The sequence below is a fragment of the Puma concolor genome, chromosome B4, assembly GCF_028749965.1.
Source record: "Puma concolor isolate L17-30 chromosome B4, mPumCon1.1.hap2, whole genome shotgun sequence".
Taxonomy (NCBI): Eukaryota; Metazoa; Chordata; class Mammalia; order Carnivora; family Felidae; genus Puma; species Puma concolor.
In genome coordinates, this window is record NC_141673.1 from 39,016,199 (window position 1) to 39,041,462 (window position 25,264).

The following is a 25,264-nucleotide window of genomic DNA, read 5'->3' on the forward strand; positions in this document are numbered from 1 at the left end:
TGGTATGAAAGCCCCACTTCACCCAAAGTTGCTCACTTCAGTATCCTCAGCAAACCAAAATGGAAGAGAAACATCTACCCTTCTGACACCAGGCTTATAAACACAATAACACTTAAGGGACAAACACTAAAATGCCCCCACCAGCAGGGGCTTAATCAAGGTTTAATAACCCATCAACCATTATTTAATAAGTGACAATCCTGACTAGACACTGTACCAGACATTGTCAAAGCGACCTAAAGAATCAGGTTGGAGGGGCACCTGGGTGGCTCAGTTGGTTAAGTGTCCCACTTCAGCTCAGGTCATGATCTCACGGTTTGTGAGATTGAGCCCCACGTCAGACTCTGTGCTGACAGATCAGAGCCTGGACCCTGCTTCAGATTTTGTGTCTCCTTCTCTCTCTACCTCTCACACTCTGTCTCTCTCTCTCTCAAAAATAAATAAACATTAAAAAAAAAAAAAAAGGATCAGATTGGGTTAGATCTCCTGTAGGAAGCTTTGACCAAGCAATACTTGACTAATGAAAGCCCCAACAACATGGCCAAATAGTAGAGTAGGCTTTATCTCAGCTGTCTATATTGTCCTATTAAATTAGCTACTTTGGTTACCACTGACCTCAGCCACTAGCAACTATATGGAGCTTCTCACCACGGAAGCTGAGAGAGGAGAATAAAAAGGAGCTTCACAAGCCATTCCACAATGCTCATCCCCTGTCCCCACTCTTTCTCTTTCCCAATTCCTCAAAAGTAAACCATTCTAGAACTCTAAAGCATTATAACAAACACCTAATCCAAAATCTCATTTTGTTCAAACAAGAACACTGAGACTCAAAGAAATTAAAGAGCACTAGCTCTTTGCTTTGTCTCCTCTCTCCTTCTCTCTTCAACGCTTCAAAGGACAATAAAATAGGTCAAGGTGATGGGTGTAGCCAGGGTTCCCAGGAGGAATGGACTCAGAGATGGACTCTCTTATTTCACTTGATCCACTTAATAAATACAAAAAAGAGGAGGAACTAAAATGTAGACCCATTTATTTATTGCATTTTCATTTTATAAAACAATGTTTGGGCTCACCACACTTAAATTACGATAATAAGATTTTCAAGTAATTAATATTTTCCATTCCACTATGTTTGCAGATTCGCATTAACCTCTATGAAGTAAAGAATTTTAACTGTTTTGTTAGAAAGCTAAACAACGTTCAAAAGTTATCTATGACTCTGAAATATTATCCTGCACTGTTATCATGCCTGAATGTTTATACATGGAGGCGACTGGTGCCTGAGAAAGAGGCAGACAGATCTGCCATCTGTTAAACACTGACTGCTAACCCATTCTGATAAACAAGAAAGAGAAAGTAGGCTTAAACTTCTTTTCTGCACATTTTAGCCAAGCCACTTAATATAGTCTGTTTCATGAATCTGATAAAGATATTGATATTCTGACCTACAAACAAATGAAGCATAAAGAACTAAATAACCCAAGAACAAATTAGTCACACAGAAGAAAAGGTAAAAGAAATTGTCTTTTGAAAGTTAAAATTGTAAATGCCAGTTCTCCTTGCCCCTCCAAATTCTTTTCTTGGAGCCCTACTAAAAGCCCTGTCGCCATTTAGTTCAACTGTCTACTGCATATAAGACTCTATGCGACTCATAAATATGGAGAACAAACTGAGGGTTATGAGAGGCATTGTGGGAGGGGGGATGGGCTAAATGCGTAAGGGGCGCTAAGGAATCTACTCCTGAAATCATTGTTGCACTATATGCTAACTAATTTGGATGTAAATTTTAAAAACTAAAAAATAAAACAAGTTAAAAAAAAGACTCTATGCGGGTTCCTAAGAACGAAGGATTGAGGGGTTCATCCTTATTCTCAAAGCCTTCATAGTTTTAAATGGAAACCAGACATAAAGACAGAGTTTCATGGATAACAGAGTCAAAATGAACTTTGGTGGTATATGAGCTCCTGTTTTGAAGCAAATAGAGTCTGAATTGGTTTGAACAATAAAATCAGAATTCACAAGAAAGATTAGGTGGTGGGAAAAAACCTCAAATAGGAAAAATATGCAGAAGTGTTTTAAAAACTATGGTATTCGGGGAATGGCTTCTTCATGAGACGTTCCTTTGTTACCCTGTCCACGATCACACGGCTCAACATTTAACGTTTTGAAATTACCTCAGTGTTTTTATATATATTGTTGATTAATACCTTGCATTGACCTCATTATTTCTTAAAGGCTGTTATCCCCTCCTGATCTGCAATACAAGGTCCTTGAGGATGCGAACCATGTGATACTGCTTAAATTGTCCCACAGTGCTTAGTTCAAGAACAGGTGCCCAAAGCATTTACACTAAATCATACACTGTCTTTTCACAAGTAAGTGAAACTGCGTCATCAGTACAAGGGGTACAACTGTACTGTATTGCTTTTCTTCTGATGAAACACCAACGATCATAAAATTCATTTAACTTAGCTGCCAAAATGTTACTTCAGAGGAATCATTCATACCAAATGATATCAATATTTTAAAGGTAAAATTTACTATCATTAATGCCAAATGATATTAACATTTTTAAAAAGCAGTACACATTGAAAAATAAAATACTGTTAAGTTTGATAGGTGGCAGGGGAGAGAATAACAGGTCCTTATTCCACGGGCTCTGAGTTGTACCACCCAAATTCACAGCCCAGCCCCACAGTATTTGAGCTAAATGACTTTGAGCTTTGAGGGTCTCAGTGAGTTTCTTTATAAAACAGAGCTACTAATTAGGGGATTGCTTTAAAATTTAAATAGATGATCATATAAAGCTCTTGGAACAGTGATGACTAAGCTATTACTAGTTAAGTAAACACTTCTAATGAAAGAATTTGATTCCTCCAAATTACTAGTCATTAAATCATGTTAGCTATTCAGAAATCATACTTACAGAAAATCATCCCTTATGTTGCCATTAAAAGTGCCACACAGCCCTAATGTTCTTCTTTTCCAGGCGCTAGTGAGTTGAATGTAAATTCTTTCCCCATCTATAGCAAACAGAATCTTTAAACCAAATGTAGTTTTTAGAAGAATAAATAAGGATGACAGAGTTTGAATTTCAACAATTCCTGCGGGAAAAGAACATACGTAAATCAGCTTTGAGACTCATAGACAGTGTTCTGAAATGCTAGAGTATAACGCCAGAACTCTTCTTTCAAGAGACTGGGAACTAGAATTTCAATAAAAACTTGAAACATTAAAAGGGGGGCACCTGGGTGACTCAGTTGGCTAAGCATTCAGCTCTTGGTTTTGGCTCAGGTCATAATCTTGCAGTTTGTGGGTTCAAGCCCTGCATCAGGCTCCATGCTGGTGGTGGGAAGCCTGCTTGGGATTCTCCCTCTCTCTCTCTCTCTCCCTCTCTCTCCCTCTCTGCCCCTCCTCTGCTCATGCTCGCTCACTCTGTCTCTCAAAATAAATACGCAAGAGAGAGTGACACAGAGAGAGAGAGAGAGACAGAGAGAGAGAGAGAGGGACATGAAGCAGGAAGGCTCCCAGTTCCTGCTCCTGTGCTCCAGAGCCAATTTTTGCCACCCTGTGCATTCTTTTCTCCTATTTCCCTTCTGTCTCTCCTTTCTAAGACTTCAGCAGATCTTTTTAATAGATTGTCATGTCCACATGTAACTTCAGTTGGCTAGCATCTCTTGGCAGGTGTGGACAGTCCTTAGCATTTGACGTCCGACCTCTTTTTCTTAACTCCCGTGTGTGTGCGTGTGTGTGTGTGTGTGTGTGTGTGTGTGTGTGTGTGTGTGTGTGTGTGTAATTTTCCCCAAACTGGTGATGTTTCAATAAGGAAGTGGTACTTTCCTAAAAACTTCTGCATTCACCTGAGATTATCAGTAAAAAGGAGAGCACAGCACTTTAGAGCCACCATTTTTACCAGACACCTTAAGAGACAAGAAACTTGTGTTCAAGTATGAACTAATGACTTCTGCCAACATGAGAGTCGCTCCTGTATCCCTATCACAATTTCTGCCACCAATCTGGTCACCACGCCCAGAAATCTAAGAACCATTCTTTGATCACATCGTGCCTTTGATGCCCTTCCCCAACCAGCCCTGATCCAATCCATCACTAGGTTCAGACCACTTTTTTTTCCTAAATATTTTCAATCTGTCTTCTTTCCATCTCCACTGTCACTGCCTTACGCTGGTTCCTCCTCATTCCCTGCATGACTGACTTCAGTAACACCCTAACTGTCCTCCATGTTTCCTGCCAGCCTCTCTTAAAGCCACTTCCACGGAGTTGCCATAGTAGTCTACCAAAAAAAAAAGAAAGAAAGAAAGAAAGACAGACTATCATTCTTCTCACTGAAACTTATTATTTATTTGGTTGAACCATATGAGCTTGTTATCTTTGTACATAAAAATGGTCAAATAATGATAATTTCATATTCAATTTCATACCAAGTTCAACACCCTTAGCATGACAATGAATAGCATGACCATGTAATTTGTAATACAAATTGGGACATCTCTGGGAATGAAAGAGAGTGTTAATAATAACTATGCTAGAACACAGGCAGGAACACGAAAACCATAACAACGCTCTGCATATAAGGTTTTCCCTAGTGTCACCCCCACCTATTTCTCTAGTCTCATATCTGGACATTCTCCATTACCCTCTTCAGGCTCTAGCAGTCCCAAACTAGCTATAGTTTCCCCTAATCATACTGCACGGTTTATACCTCCTTGCTTTGCATGGAACACTTTTCCCACCTCCTTCACCCTGACAATCCTCAGCTTTGAATGCTGAACGAGACGTCACCTCTTCAGAGGTGATGTATCTGATGTCAAAACTTGCCTGACTGTACCTGCACATTCCTGCCCAAGGCTGGGTGAGCTGTACTCACTTAGATCCCCAGAGTCCCTGTGCATGTCTTTGAGTTTGTTATATTTTATGCAAGTGGTTGTTTTGTTATACCTCTCCCCTTGCAAACTCTAGGCCACTTGAGGTGAACACTAGCTCCCATAGACATGGTAATCTCTAAGGTCTCTAGCTGAGGACCCGGCAAAACATAGGCCCTCAAATGTTAGGTTAGTCAGCCAATGGGAGAAGACTTCATTCAGGTTGTGTTGTTGTTGTTGTTGTTGTTTTTGTTGTTGTTGTTGTTGTTGTTATTAATGTTGTTGCTGTTGTCAATGTAAGGCAAGTACATCATTAGCATTGCTTCTTACCATTCAGATTGAAGCCTTGGTTAGGACTGGTAAGGATTTGTCCTCCTCTACTAAGGGTCACTTGTTTGTTAAAATCATCCTCCAGAATTAGAGTTATAGACTGAAGGCAGACCAAGCCAAGGTTCTGCATAAAAATCAAGTGATTGGTTAAAGGAATGAGAGAGAAATAGGACACAGAAAGAGATAGGGATGATGGGAGAGGGGAACGGGAGAAAGCAAGAGAGAGAGAAGGAAGAAGAAAGGAGAAAGAGAGTGCACATAGATAAGAATTCCTGGTATATAGAAGGCTTGAGTATAAGTAATATAATAAAGTACTTAACATATAATATATAGCCCCATTACCAATAAAATTTGTATTTATATAGTACATTAAGTATATCATATACCTACCTATATTGTACATAGAACATTAAATAAAAATGTTCTCAACAAAGTGCCAATAGTTATGTTTTTCATAGCACATTATTAATATAGCTCTCCAATATATTTAAGTGGAATACTAAACATAAAAAATTCAATAAGTAAAAGAACAAAGAGAATTGGGATTCTATGTCGAAAATTTATTTGGACTCTGATATACTGCAAAAAAAAAAATCAAGCTGTAGAAAAAGCAAATAAAGTAGGTCAGAATTTTTGTTGGAAATAACCATTTCATACTGGAATAAAACTAGAAAATTAAAGATTTCTGCAAAATGTTGACTACCTGATTTAAAGAGAGGAAAATCTGTGTGTCTTTACAAATAACTGATGTATTTATTTGAAGAAAAGATCTAAAGTAAATATTCCAGTATGCTAAGAAATTCATCAAATCTATTTAGAAAACATGAAGCTGACTCAGTCCTGTCAAAAATCATCTCCTTAAAATAGTGGTTTCCGAAGTAACCAAAAACTTAGGTCCATTGTGCAGTTATGCATGAAATGTTCAAAAAAGTATACATATAAATTCCATTTTTTAAGAAAATACAATTAGATACATAGTATTTAATCTAAAACATATTTGTTTTCATATTTTAATATCTGAAATCAGGAAGTGTCATATAAGCAACAGTATAACATAGATTAGTTAGCAACATTTTTTCTTTGTCATAGGTAGAATGGTGAAGCATCTTAACAATGATTTTCGCAGAAAATTTACATTCCCATTCATATTACCACTATTACCATATTACGTATTACCACTCTTGACATAGAATGGAGCTTGAGTGAAAAAACAACAACAACAAAACAAAACAAAACAAAATAAAACAAAAACAAAAAAATTCTTCTGGCCATTTTGAGATGTTCCTACCTGTTCACAGTGAGCTTTCTGTAAAGTAATTGTGAATTTATCTTTTCCAGTTCCTTTCACAAGGATGTACTGGCACATTCCAATAAAAGAATAATGTCGACCATCAAACGTTGTAAAATGAGAATCACCCACAACGGAGCATTGTACTATCAAAATAAAAAATAAAAATTAAAAAAAATATATAAAACAAAAAGGAGAAGGAGAGAGAGAAGAAGGAGAAGGCAGAGAAAGAAATTATGTTTATTTTTTAAAAGCAGGAAGTTGACTAGGGTAAATAATCATTCATCAAAAAGAATAGATAAAGTGTTTAAAATGTACTCGTCTGACAAACTTACTAGATTATGTTATTAAATTTAATTCAAAATTTATTAAAGGATAGCTCAATGTATTTTTTAGGTTTTGTAATATTTATACTACATCAATAAGTTTTGACCAGTCACCTGGTCAAAGCTATCCTTTGTTCAATTTTCCATTTATCCTCTCAGTATCTGAATTTATGGATCATTACATCTCTTGTTATATATGAGATGAACTCATAAACATCATTGCCATCTTCCTCTTCAATTCAAAGAAAATTGAGACATTTTCTTTAAAAACATTTTGAAAGATTACCTGGACAGTCATGCTCAGTGCAGTTCCAAACTCCACCAACACACACACTAAATGAAATTATAAAAATATTAATCTACTGGTATAGAGAAACTGTATTAATGTTTGCATCAATGTATTGATTAATGTACCAATACATACCATGTTTATAGGTTCAGAATAATCTGACTTGAAAAATATATCTGCAAAAGTTCAATTAACTGATAAACTTGGGCTGGGCAGCACCTAAATTATTATTTATTGTGTGTCATTCTTAAAAATCACTAAAGATGACACAAAGGGAATACAGAATAGCCAGTTATGAAAGTACTATGCAAACAGAGAGCTTTTGTTTTATGTCCTTCTCTCATTGCTTAAACTAAATAAAAAAAAAGTCACGCACAAAAAAGTATTTACCTATATTAGGAGGGAAATATACATAAAGAGTTAATAAAGTTATTTCATCTACTGCAAAACAAGAAAGTTTCTTTTAAGGATCATCAGACATTAAAGAGAGAGAAAAGATGTCCTCTTATGTAAGATAAATTCTGCCTTCTGCCATCAAAAAGACTTTTAGGATGGAAGCAGGATAGAAGGATAGAAGCAGAGTCTCTAAAGAGGAGGAGCTTAAATCATTATTTAAGAATGTGGTTGCTTATCTACCTGCATGCCAGTTATATCACACTGACAGCAAAGAGACAAGGGCCTGCTGACATTTACACCTGTTCTTTATAAGACTTCCCTGGAGGGACTTCATGCTTACCTAAAATAGTTTTAGCTGCTAATGTAAAAAGAAATTCTAAATGTCTCTAATGATGGCCATGTATTGGCAATCTGGAGAGTCACTTTTTAAAGTACTCAGTAGAGAAGGCCAGGATTACCATTATGTTCTAATGGTAAAAATATATGCAGATTACTGGTTACAAATAACAAGAAAATGCAACAGACTCATTACATAGGTTTCTGATTTTATGGAATTATCAAGGGAAGTGAGAATTACATCATAAAAGAAATTATAAATTTTCTATATTTTTCTAGCTTTTTTTTCTGAACTTGCTTTCATATTTAAAATATGAAACTATGTATAGCCCCCTGCCCTACTCCCATCCAGCCTTTAAATAAGATGCAAACTGTGTCTTGGAATTTTTGGAAGAAAATAAGTAATAAGTACATTCCTTTAGACATATGTCATGGTGAAGTTGTCAACTAATCAGGTACCCAGAAATAATTGGCTGTATATTAATAACATACCATTCAGTACATTCCTGTTCAATTTTTGAACCAACTGAGTAAGCTAATCCATGAAAACTACACGGGCAATTTTCCAAGGAGATGCAAGTCCCATTTTCCATTATGAGGCCTATTTAAGAAAAATATGTATCAAATTCTCAAAAGAAATAACAAAGAATGTGTTGTTTGATTATAATAACTCAACCAACTTTTATCGAACACCCGCTCACACTAGGTGCTGAAAATATAATTCTTTTTACTTTTAAAGAGGTTACTGACAACCTGGTTCTATCTCAATCAGTAGCTACCTTATAAGGGTCTATTTCAGAAAAAAATTAAATTAAATTAAATTTAAAATAGGGATCCATTTCAGTAATTTTAAATTTTCTTATCTCATGACTTGCCATCAAAAACTCAAGTTTCACTACACTGAATAAAGGCAACTAGACAGTATTTCCTTGCTTTTGAGGGAAGAAGAGAGAGAAGGAGAGAGAGAACATATATTCTTGGTTTAATTTCTGTTCATCTCAAAGTGAGAGATTTACACTATTGTCACACAGGTAATAAATATCAAGGTAGTGCTACTCAAAGGGCCAGTGAATTGGAACAGCATTTGCTACCTCTCTCAGCAAAGCTTGTTGAGCCTTAACGTAAATCAACCGTGTTACCAAGCACGTGTTTCATTCAGCTGACCTTTTTTTGGAGTAAGAATTCCTAGATAAGGAAGCATTGACTTATATTTTGGCACATGGATTTTTATTCTGGTTCAAATTCCTTATTGCATCATTGACTGGTAACAAATGGTTCAGGCCTGGCACTGATGTAAAGATTCTACTTTGAATAGCACTGACAGACCAACAGACTGAGGTTAACAAATCTGATTCCAAGTAGTCCTCACTCATATCAGGTGTGGAAAAACACTTAACATTTCTGGGATTCTATTTTTTTTAATCTGTAAAAATGAAGGGGTTTGAGTAAATCCCCAGTGTTCTTTGTAAAGACCTATCAGTATAGCAGTCATTCCAAATTTGCTTATTTTCTGTATTTTAATTTTTAAAATTATTTAAAATTTAAATCCAAGTTAGTTAACATATGGTGTAATAATGGTTTCAGGAGTAGAATTTAGTGACTCATCATTTGCATATAACACCCAGTGTTCATCCCAATGAGTGCCCTCCTTAATGCTTATCACCCATTTAGCCCATACAACCAACAAACACCCCTCCAGCAACCCTCAGTTTTTTCTGTTTTTAACTGTCTCTTAGGGTTTGCCTCTCTCTCTGTTTTTATCTTATTTTTCCTTCCCTTCCTCATTCCTAATTTTAAATCTCACCTGTATCACTTGCTATGTTACTTCTAATTTCACATATTAAAACTACGTCAGGACTAAAATCCTATACTGCCAACATATGAAGGCTTTTTTTAACTTGCTTTCACCTTCAAAACATGAAAATATGCACAGTATTAAATATCCTTAAATATCCAAGAGAACAAAAGATTTGCCATGGTTAACTTCAGGACTCCAGATTCCAAATTTCCTGGGATATTTACATAGTAGAAAAGCTGCCACTCTTCCTAATCACTTCAAGGATCAAATCCTACCAGGGTGGAAAATTGCAACATCCCTATGTCCTGAGAGAGGACATTATGATATGATTCTTCAATCACTGGATACTAGTTTCCATGAGTACAGACACCATTTCTCTCATGAAGTGCTTACCATCTGCGCAGTAACATCCATCAAGACAATGGAGATTGCTCCCAAGACACTGTTTCTCAAATGTGCAGGTTGGTGGGCAACAACTGATACAATCCCGATGGACGAAACTGTCATCACATTTATCAGCTAAAATGGGCAAACAGGGGAGCTATAAGTCAAATTTACTCACCTCTCTTTCAAAAAAAAATAGTGTTTGGAAAATTATGCAGTTTACCACTGTTATTGGGTTAATGACAAATCCTTGCAAATCAGTAGTTTTGAGTCCTAAGGGAAGTGTTGAGTACTAGGACAAACTGGAAATTAACACAAATACACAGGGTTTAGAAAATAAGAAAACATACTACATGCTGGAAAGTCATCTCTCCAGTCTTGAATCGGGTAGCCAGCGTGGGAACAGGCTCTCGCGTACTCGGTGGCTGCACGACAATAGGTTTCATCATCATCAGTTCTGGAAAATGAAAAGACAGAGCCATCCACAGTCACACAGGAAATATTGGCAGAAACCACAGCTTTGAGCTCCCGATCTCTAGAAATGTTGCGTGCGTGGTGAATATTCTAGTATGAACTGATGTCAGCATGCACATACCATGTACGATTGGGCAGAAAACATATAAGCATGAGATCACAGCTCACAGGGCCTGAGTAAATTGTCTTCATCAAACTATTTTAATAATTTGGCCACTTTGCTTTTGGTTCAAAAGAGTACCTGTACTGGAAAAAATTTCTATTAAAACAATTTTTTTATGTTTTTATTTATTTTTGATAGAAAGAGACAGAGACAGTGTGAGCAGGGGAGAGGCAAAGAGAGACACAGAATCCAAAGCAGGCTCCAGGCCCTGAACTGTCAGCACAGAGCCTATTGCGAGGCTTGAACCCACAAACCACAACATCATGACCTGAACCGAAGCTGGACGCTTAACCGAATGAGCCACCCAGGTGCCCCCCAAATTTTCTATTTTAATTATGACATTCTGCCCAGAATCTTTTTGTATGTATTGCTTTGCTCCCACACAAAACATCCCAGCCCTTTTGGGAAATAAATATTAAATATTTATTAATAAACATAAATTTATAAATTTACATCCATAAATCCCATTACCATAGATAAAATTCTATCACAACAAAAGCATCAAATATGAAAATTATTTCTAAGATACCATGCTCTTCATAGTCCACATGCTGCAATAAAACCAATACTAATAAAACTGCAGCACTTTTGAAAGATTGAATAAATAGCATTTAACTTAAGATATAAAAGATTTTCAATTCTTTCAAGTTTGAATTACTAAGGCTAGTTACTTTTATAATATTGCCAAGAGTAAATAATCTCTTACTGTTTTCTTATAATAACCCTGGAAGCTCCCCAGACAAATATCAGAAGTCTGCCAATTCCCCAAACAGATTAACCCAGCACCTATAAAATAAGCAAGGTTTATAATAAGGTAGTGGACTTGTTTTTCAATCCAAGTCAAGCTTAAGATTAAATAGTTACACATCGGGGCGCCTGGGTGGCGCAGTCGGTTAGGCGTCCGACTTCAGCCAGGTCACGATCTCGTGGTCCGTGGGTTCGAGCCCCGCGTCAGGCTCTGGGCTGATGGCTCAGAGCCTGGAGCCTGTTTCCGATTCTGTGTCTCCCTCTCTCTCTGACCCTCCCCCGTTCATGCTCTGTCTCTCTCTGTCCCAAAAATAAAGAAAGGGTGAAAAAAAATTTTTTTTAAATAGTTACACATCTTACAAGATAATGACCTTAAGAATGTTGTATTTTGTGAACCTTAGCATTTTCAGTATCTCTATTGTAGAAGCCACCTGTCTCAAATTGCACTTATCCTGTGCTACTGTAATTGGAGTCATGCAGCTTATCTAGTCCAATTAATTGAGCTTTAGAAGGAAAAGGAGACTGAGCATATAAACTTCAAAAGCTCAGAAAATATTCTAAACCGCCAAACAAGAAAATTCTCTGAAAAACAGGGTAAGCTAAAATTGTTGAATTCCTGTAAAGATAATAAGTTTCTGATTTACATTAAAATATGTGCATTGTTTCCTACAATTAATAGATGCTTTGAAAATTAAGAAAGTAATTGAATATTGGTTTCCCAACCCAATGCAACTATTATTAAAATAGCTACCATTTACTAAGTACCTGTGTTAACTCTAGGATCCATGCCATGCCCATTATATATGGCATCACACGAAAATTCACAATTGGGCAAGAAAAAAATTATTATTCCAGTGTGATGAGGCGAAAATGAGCTTATTTGCTCCATTTTGGGTGTTAACTTTCATAAGGAAAATGAGCATTAAATAATAATTGTTTTCAAATCAATTGACTTTGGCATGACAAAGTTAAAAGCATTCCCTTGCTTCTAGGTTTAGCATTCCAAAAAGCAGAAAGAGGAGGGCATAAGTTCAGATGGCATCTCCTTTGTGGAACTGTGGAAGGCACTCCCTGATAAACTCAGCAAACCTCTCCACATCTACTGCCCTTCACATTTAGAGCATGTGTCATTGCTGGAGGCCTGTTTCTGCCCCACTAGAATGTGAGTTCCTAGGACAGGGTCCATGTCTAAATGGTTTCTGTTTCTCCAAGATGTGGCACAATGCTCAGCTCAGAATTGATGCTAAGCAAGGTTTGTTGAATTGAATTCAATATACTATCATAATGCAAGCAGGAAATGAATTTGTGTTCAGCAGATTCCCAATGTTCTTCTTGTATAGGATCTTTGTGGTGCCATCCCCTACGGTAAGAAATGAAGAGACTCTCCTTCAGCAAAGAAAGGATGTAGGTAGGTCTAGACCTCAGTGAAGTATTGAGACAAGTAAAAGGCTAACTGGTAGCTTCTCACTACCATTTGATCAAGGCCCACTTACTTGATTTATAATGCCCTTCTTTTGGTAATACATGACTGCTCTGTCCCCAAACTTGGCCTCTTCACCTCAAACATATCACTGGTGATATCAGTTGATTTCAACAGTAAAAGGCATTTCTCTATCCTGCTATTTTTATTTCCCTGGAGAAAGCAGTTGGATTTCAAAACTTAAAGCCTACAGATATCAAAATTTCAAAAGACAAAAATGTTAAATCCTCAATGATGAAATTTCAGATGAAGTGAGTATAACAGAGATTGTATTTTTGGGTTTTTTTGTTGGTTTTTTTTTTTTTTTTTTTTTTGTCTCCAGAGCCTGCTTCTGTTCATTATTAGAACCCTCCAGTTTTTGCGAAGCATATGGCTGCCCAGCCAAGGACAATATTTCCCATCTGTCTTTGCATCTGTACATGGCTATGTACATGGCCATCTGTACATGGCTATGTTTCTAAGTTCTGACCAAAGGGTTAAAAGTATACATGAAACTTCCAGAACTCTTTCTTTAAAAAGCTGCCAACAGCCCTCTACTTCATTTTCTCCCTTCCTAAGTGCTAAACTATAGACGTGGGAGTGGTAAGCCAGTTCTGGCAGTGAAATTGAGGACAACACCCTAGGCCTTGTGGGATGACATAACAATAGCATCGCTGTGTCACTGGAAAATTCATGGTGTGGACACATGGTATGATCCCAGAATCGCTTACCAACTTGGACCTTTATATGGGAAAACTATGTTTCAATTTAATTTATGCCACTGATACTTTGGCAACTGAAGCAACCAAACAATATTCTACCTAGTAAAGGGAAAATGACTTTCCTAGATCTGCCAAAATATTTCATCTCAGTCAACCTGAGAAGTGGATGCTAAAGATGATAATGCCAATGGCAAGTGAAAAGACTACTGGAGAATAGCCAAAGAATGAATCATGGTGGAATAAACACAATTTTTAATTCCATATACACAGTGAGATTAAAACCATGGACCACCGATAAGATCCACAAAAAAGAGACTGAGAAAAAGAATAGAGATATAACAACATAGCACTTAAATAAAAAATAAAACCGAATAGGGAACAGAATGTGGTCAAATATTAAGTTAGGTCGGTCCCCAATATTTAGGCAGAGAGGGAACTCTTTCAAAACTCTTGCAGTAGTTCATAAATCCCTAAAATTTAGAGACTATACATCTAAATAAAGATAAAACTGTATTCCACTCAAAATTAACAGGCATCCCAAATAAGTTTCACATCTGAAAAATATCATTATATTCATTATTTTATAGTAATCTCCATTTATTTAAAGTAGAGTAGTTGTAAATAAGATAATTTCATACTACTTCAACTTTCCCTCTTTGTTCTCACCTTTGCTAAACTTAAGCTTCAACAAGCTACAGGCTACAAGATGAGGTGTAAGTGGTTTTACTCAATCAAAAATTAGTCTAGTCTTTTACAACAAGTTCCCGTGTATCATTTACACATCTTGAGATTCTTCAAAAATACAAATTTATTAAAATATCTTGAGATATTCTTCAACATTCAAGATGAACATTCAAAATCAAATACTCTTGGTAAATTTTTGAAAAACAATAGTAGAAAAGACTACAATAATAGATAATTTAGAGTGGGCTCTACATTGAGGAACATATTATGATGGGTCTCACCAAATTTGTTCCCTAGACAACCATCTAGTCTAGGTATTCTTAACCTGGGAGAAAATGTTAGAGTCGGGTGATCTTGGATGGGGTCAAGATTACATGTGTACTGTCACTAACCTCTAACTGAAATTTGGCATCAATTACTCATATAGACAACACATCACAATGTCCATAGCAATATCTGTGACTTTGTCAACAATATATCTCATACTTCACTTTTTAATGTTTTCATTTCTAATTATAATTGTTGCAGATATCTCAAAATATTTACTGAGACCATGTAAATGGTAGTTATAGTTAGACTTGAACTGCATGTAAAAACATATATCATAAATTCATTTCTTTTACTATTTTGATAACTCCATTTCAATACAGTTTCCTTTGTAATTTTGTGTGTTTGATTTTGTGCATTTCAAAACATTATTTTGAAAGACTCTGTTGGAATCTCTAAACTCTAAAAGCGATCAGTGGAACAAACAACCTTTAAGAAATGATCCTTTTTGGGGCGCCTGGGTGGCGCAGTCGGTTAGGCGTCCGACTTCAGCCAGGTCACGATCGCGGTCTGTGAGTTCGAGCGCTGCGTCAGGCTCTGGGCTGATGGCTCAAAGCCTGGAGCCTGTTTCCGATTCTGTGTCTCCCTCTCTCTCTGCCCCTCCCCCGTTCATGCTCTGTCTCTCTCTGTCCCAAATAAATAAATAAACGTTGAAAAAAAAAATTAAAAAAAAAAAAAAAAAGAAATGCTTCTTTTTATGCTGCTTATATAAACCATTTAGATTGCATGTATTATCCAGCAAGCTTTTAATAGACGTTAGGCCAGTTTATGTTTTACATTTCCATGATGTTTTGTGAACTGCTGAGACGTCTAAGTTACAGAAGTGGTTTTTGCTTTTCTTTCTGGATAAAGAAATTTTAATTACAAATACTAATTATTTCACTTACTTGCAAAGATCATTAACACAGCTGGCAATATACAAATATGGATCAATATATTCATGGCAGCTCAAGAAAGGAAACTGCAACAATATCTGACACTTGAAGAAGATTGCCTGTGCGGAAAACGATGGCAGTCATCAGCACATGTTTAAGGATACGTGGGCACTCACGTTTTTTCTACTGATCTACTTGCAGGTGTCTCTGTTATTACCAGGAAACAGAAGGCAATTACGCTCATAAGTTTTAACCAACATTTTTCTAACTACATATTTGCACCATGAGTACTGCTCCCATGAAACTCGTTACATTACTCTTTCTGAAATGTCTTTAAGTTGTTCCTGTTGCACTTACATTCCCTCAATTTAACCGTGTTTAAGTATGTAGCATCTGTACCAAAAAATGCTTAATATTCAATATACAAATACAATATGTGTGAATTATATCCAACGTGCCCAAACTCTTCACATCACATTTACCTCAAATGCTGGCATTCCACTGGAGCATGGATTTGGAAAATCTGAGGGTGTGGGTACACATTTCGTGTCATCTGGAATTTGCACCGACCAACTATTTGCAAACATAGCAATGTCTTCCATATAGTCCTCTATTTCACACAAACACAGACACACAAAAATATGTGTGATACATCACTTTACACAAACACAGTTCATCAACATAAACTTCCTGGTCAGAAAGTTAAACTCAGCCACTTTATCATTACCAATGATTGCCAATGATATTAGACAATAACATTACTTTAAGCTCCTGAATCTTGCCTCTGCGTAATGCTGGGGTAGTATCACTTTAGTATAATAACAATACATTGAACAAAGCGTAAGTACCAAATAAAAGTGAATAACATTGAAGAGCAAAAGCGAACATCATTTGAGCAACAAGAGGAGGGACTGAAAGTGTTCATCTTAATCCTGCTCCACGTTCAGACAAAGAATGAAACTAAAATCTCAAAGGCTTAGCAGAACCAAACACGGTAACATCTCGAAGCTCTAAGACAGCTGTCAGATGGGAACTTTAGGTTCCTCACCACTTAGACTTACACTGTCTACCACTGATGACGAGCTTCTGCACCACTAGAGTAAGAAATCTCAAGCCACATATTTGACCGCTCTCTCTCTCTCTCTCTCTCTCTCAGCATCTTCAAGAGAGGAACATGTCTGCTTGCTACCACAAAGGGTTCAGGTTATTGTGGGAGTTCATCTACAAGAATGCTTCATTCTCTTAGAATAAAATCCTAAACTTTGCTGTGGCCTGGAAGACTTTTATGATCTGGCCCCCGTGCTCCCCTGATTCCCCTCCTCCTACACCAACCCCACCCCCCACACACTCCTCTTGTCCCCTTCTCTCTTATTCCTGCTCAATCTACCCCAGTCACACTGGCCTCACACTGTTCTCCTTTTAAGCTCGTTCCCACTTTGCTCTTGCTTTTGCTCCCCATTCTTCAAAATTCTCTCCAATCTTCCCTCTGCTCTCTCCCTTACTTTATTTAGGTGTCTGTTTAATACGACCTCCTCAGAGACGCCTTCTCTGTCACATGATCTGGATTACCACTGAACACACACTGTTCTATTGCTCTTAATCTCCATTTACAACTTCTTGTTTTCATAGCTGCTATTGCTCCCAAAAATTTATATTTTAACTTGTCTCTATTTATTTTGTCTTCTTCTACATGGAGGGCAACAGTGTGTCAAAGCTTCCCCTTTGTTTAGCATCTGGCATGTAGTAGGTGCTCTAAATACATTTGCCAAATAAGTGAATGAATAAATAAAAGGGGGGTTGCAAAATTTAAATACATTATTAGTTATTATTTCAAGTTTGTCTGGCCTACCTCATTATCTCTGATACTGTTGAAAATGTTACACACTGAACCAAGCCTGGGCCTGATCTAATATACTTTTTGTTTTTTAAGCAGGAAAAACTGATGTTACTTTTAAGTAACTTTATAGTCACATTTCATTTCAAAGCATCATCATTTTTGAAAAATCTGCAGGGCCAAAAATACTAGCTAAAGGCCCACTGATTTTAATATCTATGCACAAATTTTAATGTAACTAGATAACCTGGACAGTCCCTTAGAGTTCACTTTAATACAGCTTATAACCACATATTTAGCTATTTTTATGACATTACATTAATAGAAGAGTCACGAAAGTTGGTTATTATGAGACCTTAAATCCATATCAATTGGTTTGCTGGAGGCCTGCAAAACTAAATTTAAAATGTTTCATGCAAAATATGCCACAAATAATCTCTTGTCTGTATTGGAACACTTTCTAAGAGAGAAAATGAGGATTATTAATTACTATGTTGGGAAAAACAAGAGTAAACCAAGGCTTCTATTTTGATGTGTAGCTGCCTATAAACATGAATTATGGAAACAGAATCTCAACTAGACAATCAATTAAAATATTTCTATATCCACAGAAATTCTGAAAAGCCTCATTTCTTTGTGAAGTCATCCCTGAAGAATGAGTAGGACTGAAGGGGAAAATACAATTTTAATCACGGTTAAGAAACTATGCATTCGATGGCATTCAATCAAACCACCACAGTGCCTCTAAAGATTTATCTAATCAGCAAAGGACAGGCTGAGTTTCAAAAAAAATACTAGGCATGTTAAAGCTAAACGTAATATAGCTTATCTGTAGACATTTTCTTGCATTATTACAGAATGGGAGAAAATCAGAGAGCAGGTGCTAGTCACATCCTTATCAATTACTGGTGTTAGTTTTTTTAATACTACACTTTACACTGGGCACCAAATAAAACTTTGTACAAAAAAGCTGAAATCTCTCTTTAGGCTCTTCCTACATACTTTCCAGGGTCCTTCTTGCCTTCTGTCAATTCAGCCATAATTCAGTTCAATTGCCTTCTGTCAGCCTTCTCCCCGCTATCATCTGTGAACACTTTGGTTCAGGCTGCCCCAGGTATCTCACTGAGAGCAACCACTTTATGTTCCAGGTTATCAAAGTCTGTCTGACCCTTAAGTAAGGTCCTAACTGGAGTCTCTCTGCCTCTAGCAAGAGCAGATGCTATTTTCTATCCTCACCTCTATACCAGTTCCTCAGATGTCCCAGGAGAAGTTGTCCATAGCTGTCTTTTCTAACACTGAGAACTGAATTGAATATTATTTTCTTCATGAAGCTTTGATACAGAAGACAAAGAAATCAACAATGGCCATCCGACTGGTGTGGCCTGAGTCCAAAACCCTACTTCCTAATATAGTCTCAAGATGCCAAGTCTGTGAATCCTCTCATTCTATGTATCCAACGGGATGCAAAATCGCATGTCAAGATGATCTCAACACTGTACATGTGTATATGGTGCTCGCAGACTTTTGAACACTTTCACTTACGTTTTCTCATTTGATCCTCACAGGCTAAGAAGTTCTTGGGGTCATTATTATTATCTTTACACATGAGGAAACTGACGCTATGGAACCCTAGTAAATTAGTAAACTAGCCCCAGTGATGCATTATCCATCTTGGGTAAAATGTCTGCATTTTAGCAAGGGCCTCTTAAAGCAGTGTTAATCAAGCACTTTCCTGTTAGCTCCATTCTAGGATTACTGAGAACACTTGGAGATGATTGTAAATTCGCTAAAATGTGTTCGGCATTAACTATGTGGCAGCCACTGCATTAAATATTTTGCATGGATTATCTCATTTAATCCTTGTAACTCTAATGCTATCATTGTATCATTAAACTGAGATGATTTAATATGTGACAAAGCAGAACTTGAATCCCACAGTCTGACTCCAGAACTCACACTCTAAGCAGGACTTTCACTGTCTCTTAAAACACAACATATGGGTGAAACTTCTTTATGAATTTTATTATAAAACAAAAAAAGTATGATATACATAGCACTTTTATAGATTAAAAGTCAATTTCTCAAACATTTATCTAAGCATGGGGTTGGAAGCCAGTCAGATCTGTAAACCAACACTGACAATATCATTTACCAGCTGTGTTACATTGGGTACATCACCTTGTGCCCTCATTGTAAAGTTAAGAAAATACCAACAGTCTTATAGGATGGTGTAAGGGTTGGAAATAATATAGCTACATGCTCCTATTAACTGTTATTGTAAATAGTATCAAGGAATATTATTGTTATTGCTGACAAAACAGCCCCCATTTTTAATGGCTCACTGAAATTAGTTTCATGACTTAGAATAAATAAAGATATGTACATCATCATACATGATAAAAAAAATTTTCCAAGTTTTTATTCAACTTTTATAAACTCTGTTCACATTATTTTTTTTAATTTTTTTTAACATTTATTTATTTTTGAGACAGAGAGAGAGACAGAGCATGAACGGGGGAGGGGCAGAGAGAGAGGGAGACACAGAATCGGAAGCAGGCTCCAGGCTCTGAGCCATCAGCCCAGAGCCCGACGCGGGGCTAGAACTCACGGACCGTGAGATCGTGACCTGAGCCGAAGTCGGACGCTCAACTGACTGAGCCACCCAGGCGCCCCCACATTATTATTTTTTTAATTATTATTTGGTAGTCAATGAATTAATTTCTATGAAGACTTGATGCAAAATATCTTTTGTCTAAAAGTAAGTAAGTTTGTCTCAAATGGGTTTGCATTACTAAAATATAAACCCAGAGAAGGGAGGAGTCTTTGTTTTCTTCACTGATGCATCCCAAGCTCCTGTAACAGTGCTTGACACAAAGTAAATACCCAATTAATATTTGTTACATGACTTAGACTTCTATCTTAATTTAGCAAATTAACTAATTTATGGAGGCATTACAATTCCAGACTTCAAGCTATAATCACCAAGACAGTATGATACTGACACAAAAACAGACACATGGATAAATGGAACAGAATAGAGAACCCAGAAATGGACCCATAAAAGTCTGGCCAACTAATCATCAACAAAGCAGGAAAGAATAGCCAATGGAAAAAATTCTCTTCAGCAAATGGTGCTGGGAAAACTGGACAGCCACATGCAGAAGAGTGAAACTGGACCACTTTCTCACACCATACACAAAAATCAACTCAAAATGGATGAAAGACCTAAATGTAAGACAGGAAACCATCAAAATCCCAGAGGAGAAAACAGGCAACAACCTCTTTGACCTCAGCCACAGCAATTTCTTACTAGACATGTCTCCAGAGGCAAGGGAAACAAAAGCAAATGAACTATTGCAACCTCATCAAGATAAAAAGCTTCTGCACAGAGAAGGAAACAATCAACAAAACTAAAAGGCAACTGATGGGTTGGGAGAAAATATTTGCGAATGACACATCAGATAAAGGGTTAGTATCCAAAGTCTATAAAGAATTTATCAAACTCAACACTCAAAAATCAAATAATCTAGTGAAGAAATAGGCAAAAGACATAAACAGACACTTTCCCAAAAAAGACATACAGATGGCTAACAGACACATGAAAAGATGTTCAATATCACTCATTATCAGGGAAATACAAATCAAAACCACAATAAGATACCACCTCACACCAGTCAGAATAGCTAAAATTAGCAACACAGTAAACAACAGATGTTGGTGAAGATGTGGGGGAAGGGGAACCCCTCTGCACTGTTGGTGGGAATGCCAACTGGTGAGGCCCATCTAGAGAACAGCATAGAGGTTCCTCAAAAAATTAAAAATAGAACTACCCTACAATGCAGCAATTGTACTTACTAGGTATTTATCCAAAGGATACAAAAATGCTGATTCAAAGGAGCATGTTCACCCCAATGTTTATAGCACAGCTATCAACAATAGCCAAATTATGGAAAGAGCCCAAATGTACACTGACTGATGAATGGATTAAGAAGAAAGACAAATATCACATGATTTCACTCGTATGCGGAATTTGAGAAACACAACAGATGAACACAGGGGATAGGAAGGAAAAATAAGATAAAAACACAGAGGGAAGCAAACCATAAGAGACTCTTAAATACAGAGAACAAACTGAGGGTTGCTGGAGGGGAGGTGGGCTGGGGGTGGGCTAAGTGGGTGATGGGCATTAAGGAGGGCACTTGTTGAGATGAGCACTGGGTGTTATATGTGAGTGATGAATCACTAGGTTCTGCTTCTGAAACCAATACTACACTGTATGTTAACTGACTTGAATTTAAATAAATAAATTTTTAAAAATTATTAGGAAATGAAAGAAATGTAAACTACCTTATGGATTTCAAGAATGACACATATATATTTTCCTATTCAAGCTTCACTTAAAATCACTAGAGCAGACAAGCGATAGCTACCAATTTTACCTAACCGAGGACAAGTTGCACCCTTCTGTATACAAATAGCTGGCTCAGTGAAGGAAGAAGACCTCAGAAGTACCCCACATTTCTTCCACTCCACTTACCTTGCTGAATGATGAAATCATCAGATTGAATGTCATTGTAGTTTCCACATAAGCCACATGATTTCCCCTTATGCTCCTGAGACAGTTTGAGGTAAATTCCAGATATTCCGTCCCAAGCCAATGAAAAACCAAAGGAGGTTTTCACCAGAATATAGTCAGCTAGTTTCTCAATGAAAACCTGCCCAATAGTCTCAGGCAATGTTAAACTTGAAAAATAGAACAAAGACAAGTTAAGCATTATGATGAGGAATCCGTTATAGATGACCTATTTCCACACTGATAAAGATTTTACACGTATAACTGAATGTTTCTTTCAACCAACCGAAAATACATTTCTGCTAAATATCAGTGATTTTATAAATCTGTAAAATAACTTTATTTAAACCAATGAGAGCTTAAATATATTTATTTTTTACTAGAGAGTTCAAGATAATCTAAAAATGCTGCTCAACAATTTTGAAGTAAGGACAAACAATGGTGAAAATATGGAAACACACTGAGTTCTGATTTTGTTTAATTTTCGTTTGAACTTGGCTGTAAGGAACTAAGAGCTTCTATCTCCAAACCAGCACCTTGGTGTAAGTCGCTGTTTTCCAAAAGAAAAATTTATGGGCATGATCAATTATAATTTACATATTTAATACTGTAAAGTTCATTATTGGGAATATAAAATACTTTGTCATATGGTATTGCATAAGGGTTATATTCATAATTTTAAATTGGATATAATTAGACCTCTTTAAACAAGGGTCACATTGAATATTTAAACTCCTAATCCAATGGCTAGTCTTTTCACTTTTCACAACCATGTACACATAGAAAGGATGTGGGGAAAATGACAGAACTGAAGAAAACTGAGCAATGGACACTTTAAAAGCACAGTAAGTCACCTAAAATACTTTTGAAAGGTGACTGGACTCCTTCCACGAATATTACAGAAAAGAGCAAGTGCTAATAATTAAGAAAATGGAAGGAGGGGTGCCTGGGTGGCCAAGTCAATTGAGCATCCAACTCTTGATTTCAGCTCAGGTCATGATCCCAGGGTCATGAGACTGAGACCTGCATCAGGCTCGTTACTGAACATGGAGCCTGCTTAAGATATCCTCTCTCTCTCTCTCTCTCTCTCTCTCTCTCGCTCTCTCTCTCGCTCTCTCCCCCCCAACCCTGCTCTTTTCCCTACTTGCACTCTCTCTCTCTCAAAAAAAAAGGGAAGGAAAAAGTCATTTTTACTAAAATAGTCATGCTAGTTGAGAGTTATAACCTGTAATATGAGTGAGGAAGGAGGTTAGTAGGTATATCCACACATTTTTCTCAAAGGCTTCAAACTGGTGAGAGTTCCTTCCCAGAAAGAGCAAGTCCCATGGAACAAAAACCGTAAAACCAAACCTACTGGCTAACAAAGTGACAGTCCCTAAAGAAATCATTCAAAATATCTGCAACCGCTTGTACAGAGCTGTTTGCAAATAGTTTTTTATGGAGAATTAGGTATAAGAATAGGAAAATAACTAAACTTTACTTTGGGTAATAAATAAGGCTCTAGTTTACTACAACCCTAATCTATTCTTATTAAAAATTATAAGAACGAGGGGCGCCTGGGTGGCTCAATTGGTTAAGCCTCTGACTTCGGCTCAGGTCATAATGTCACAGTTGGTGAGTTCGAGCCCTGCATCCATCTCTGTGCTGACAGGTCAGAGCCTGGAGCCTGCTCTGGATTCTGTGTCTCCCTCTCTCCCTCTGTCCCTCCCCCATTCATGCTCTGTCTCTCTTTCTCTCAAAAATAAGTAAACATTAAAAAAATATAAATTATAAGCATGAGAAATTCATATTAAATTCACAGTAAAAGTCAGTATGAATAATATTGTTTAAGTTTGCAAGTTTATAAAAGCTATACTTGAAAAAAGTGAATCATGTTTTATAAAAGTATTTCATAGCTATAGGATGTTAAATGTATGGAGATAGAGTGGCTCGGTTGTGAGTATTTTTTGGTTTGATCATTTGTCATTTGATTCTTTCACAGAAAATTTGATGAAATATACAATTTTTAAAAATAAAAGATTCCTAACTGTAATTACCCAGCTGTCTATAACATAAAAGAATGCCACTAGAGATGGAGAATAATAGTAAAAATTAGATAATCTCCCATAAAATTAAGAAAAACTCTGCGCAACCTAGTCAGGAAACATTCACAATGCAAACGAAAATGAATGTACAAATTAATGCTGAAAATTATTCATGGGTTTACATGTACCAACACCCTTCATTTCACAGGTGAAAGAACCAAAGTCCAGAGCCTTACAGGGTTGATTTGATTTGAACAAATATTTCCCTAACACCTGCTTTGAATTAGGCCCTAGGCCAGATGCAGCATTATTATAAGCAACTTAGTCGAATAATAAGAAAATCATCCTCTTCCCATCATACAAATCATATAAATGCAATCTCTCATACAAATGGAAATCCTCAAAGAAATATTTTCTCGAGATTTAACAAAGAGTTAGTATTCCTGAAAATCTACTTGAAAGGCGTTTTTGTTTTACAAAACAATAATTTTTTAAAGGGTCCATTATGTAACCCCAAATCCCATATAAGGAATCCTAAATAATTATTTAAATCAGCTCCAAGAAATACATATGCAATTACATTATATTCCCATTCAAATGGCTAAGCCTTCTTTTCTAAGAAAATGAGAAGTACAGAACCCAAATGATCAAGAAAATAAGCCTGAGAGAGGTGAGAGACTGCTTGGGGTCACCTGACTGTGACAAAGCCAAGGTCAGTGCCTGCTGCCTGCTGCTTCATCCAAAACCCTTTATGCTATCACCTGCTGCCTCTTGAGGAATCTAAACTGAGAACAAAGTACATAGGGTGGTAAGGTCATTGTGCTGGAAAGAATCCCTAGGGTTCAAACACTTGCTAATGAATTCTAAATGACAGACAGAATTGTTCCATCCCACAATTTACATTTTCTGTCATAACTCAGCCAAGGAATATTTTAAATTGAGTATTTCTACAATTATTTAGATTGGAAGGTAGACTATTCCACAGCATTCCTACATTAAGTATAAAGCCTTTCTTCGAACTAATAAACGCTCCTTCCCCCAAACTCTCAGATCTTCTTGTCAGCTAGGAAGGCGAAACTGGGAGTCTCTCTGATTTACCCAAGAAGACTAGTTATTTATTGGCTCTGAATCATTGTCAGAACACTAATGGAAAGTCTCAATTAATATCCAAACCTCATTCATACAAATTTGGAAAAGACTTCCAAAGGTTTAGTTTTATTTTAAGTTACTGCTAAGAAAGAAAGAAAGAAAGAAAGAAAGAAAGAAAGAAAGAAAGAAAGAAAGAAAGAAAGAAAGAAAGAGAGAAAAAAAGAAAAAAAGAAAGAAAGAAAAAGATTTAAGAAAGAGAACAAAAA

General features: G+C 36.7%; 1 protein-coding gene across 1 annotated transcript in view; it reads right to left on the minus strand.

Annotated features, from left to right (window-relative positions):
- The window catches only part of OTOGL (otogelin like), a 147,439-nt gene that overhangs the window by 106,179 nt on the left and 15,996 nt on the right, over window positions 1-25,264 (minus strand). The window contains exons 8-17 of the mRNA XM_086712739.1: window positions 21,850-22,055; window positions 15,961-16,088; window positions 15,491-15,597; window positions 10,378-10,484; window positions 10,037-10,162; window positions 8,338-8,446; window positions 7,111-7,157; window positions 6,499-6,644; window positions 5,211-5,334; window positions 2,927-3,104 (exon numbers count right to left, since the gene is read on the minus strand). Of these exons, the coding sequence (XP_086568865.1) occupies window positions 2,927-3,104; window positions 5,211-5,334; window positions 6,499-6,644; window positions 7,111-7,157; window positions 8,338-8,446; window positions 10,037-10,162; window positions 10,378-10,484; window positions 15,491-15,597; window positions 15,961-16,088; window positions 21,850-22,055 (1,278 nt within the window). The remainder of the gene's footprint in view (window positions 1-2,926; window positions 3,105-5,210; window positions 5,335-6,498; window positions 6,645-7,110; window positions 7,158-8,337; window positions 8,447-10,036; window positions 10,163-10,377; window positions 10,485-15,490; window positions 15,598-15,960; window positions 16,089-21,849; window positions 22,056-25,264) is intronic.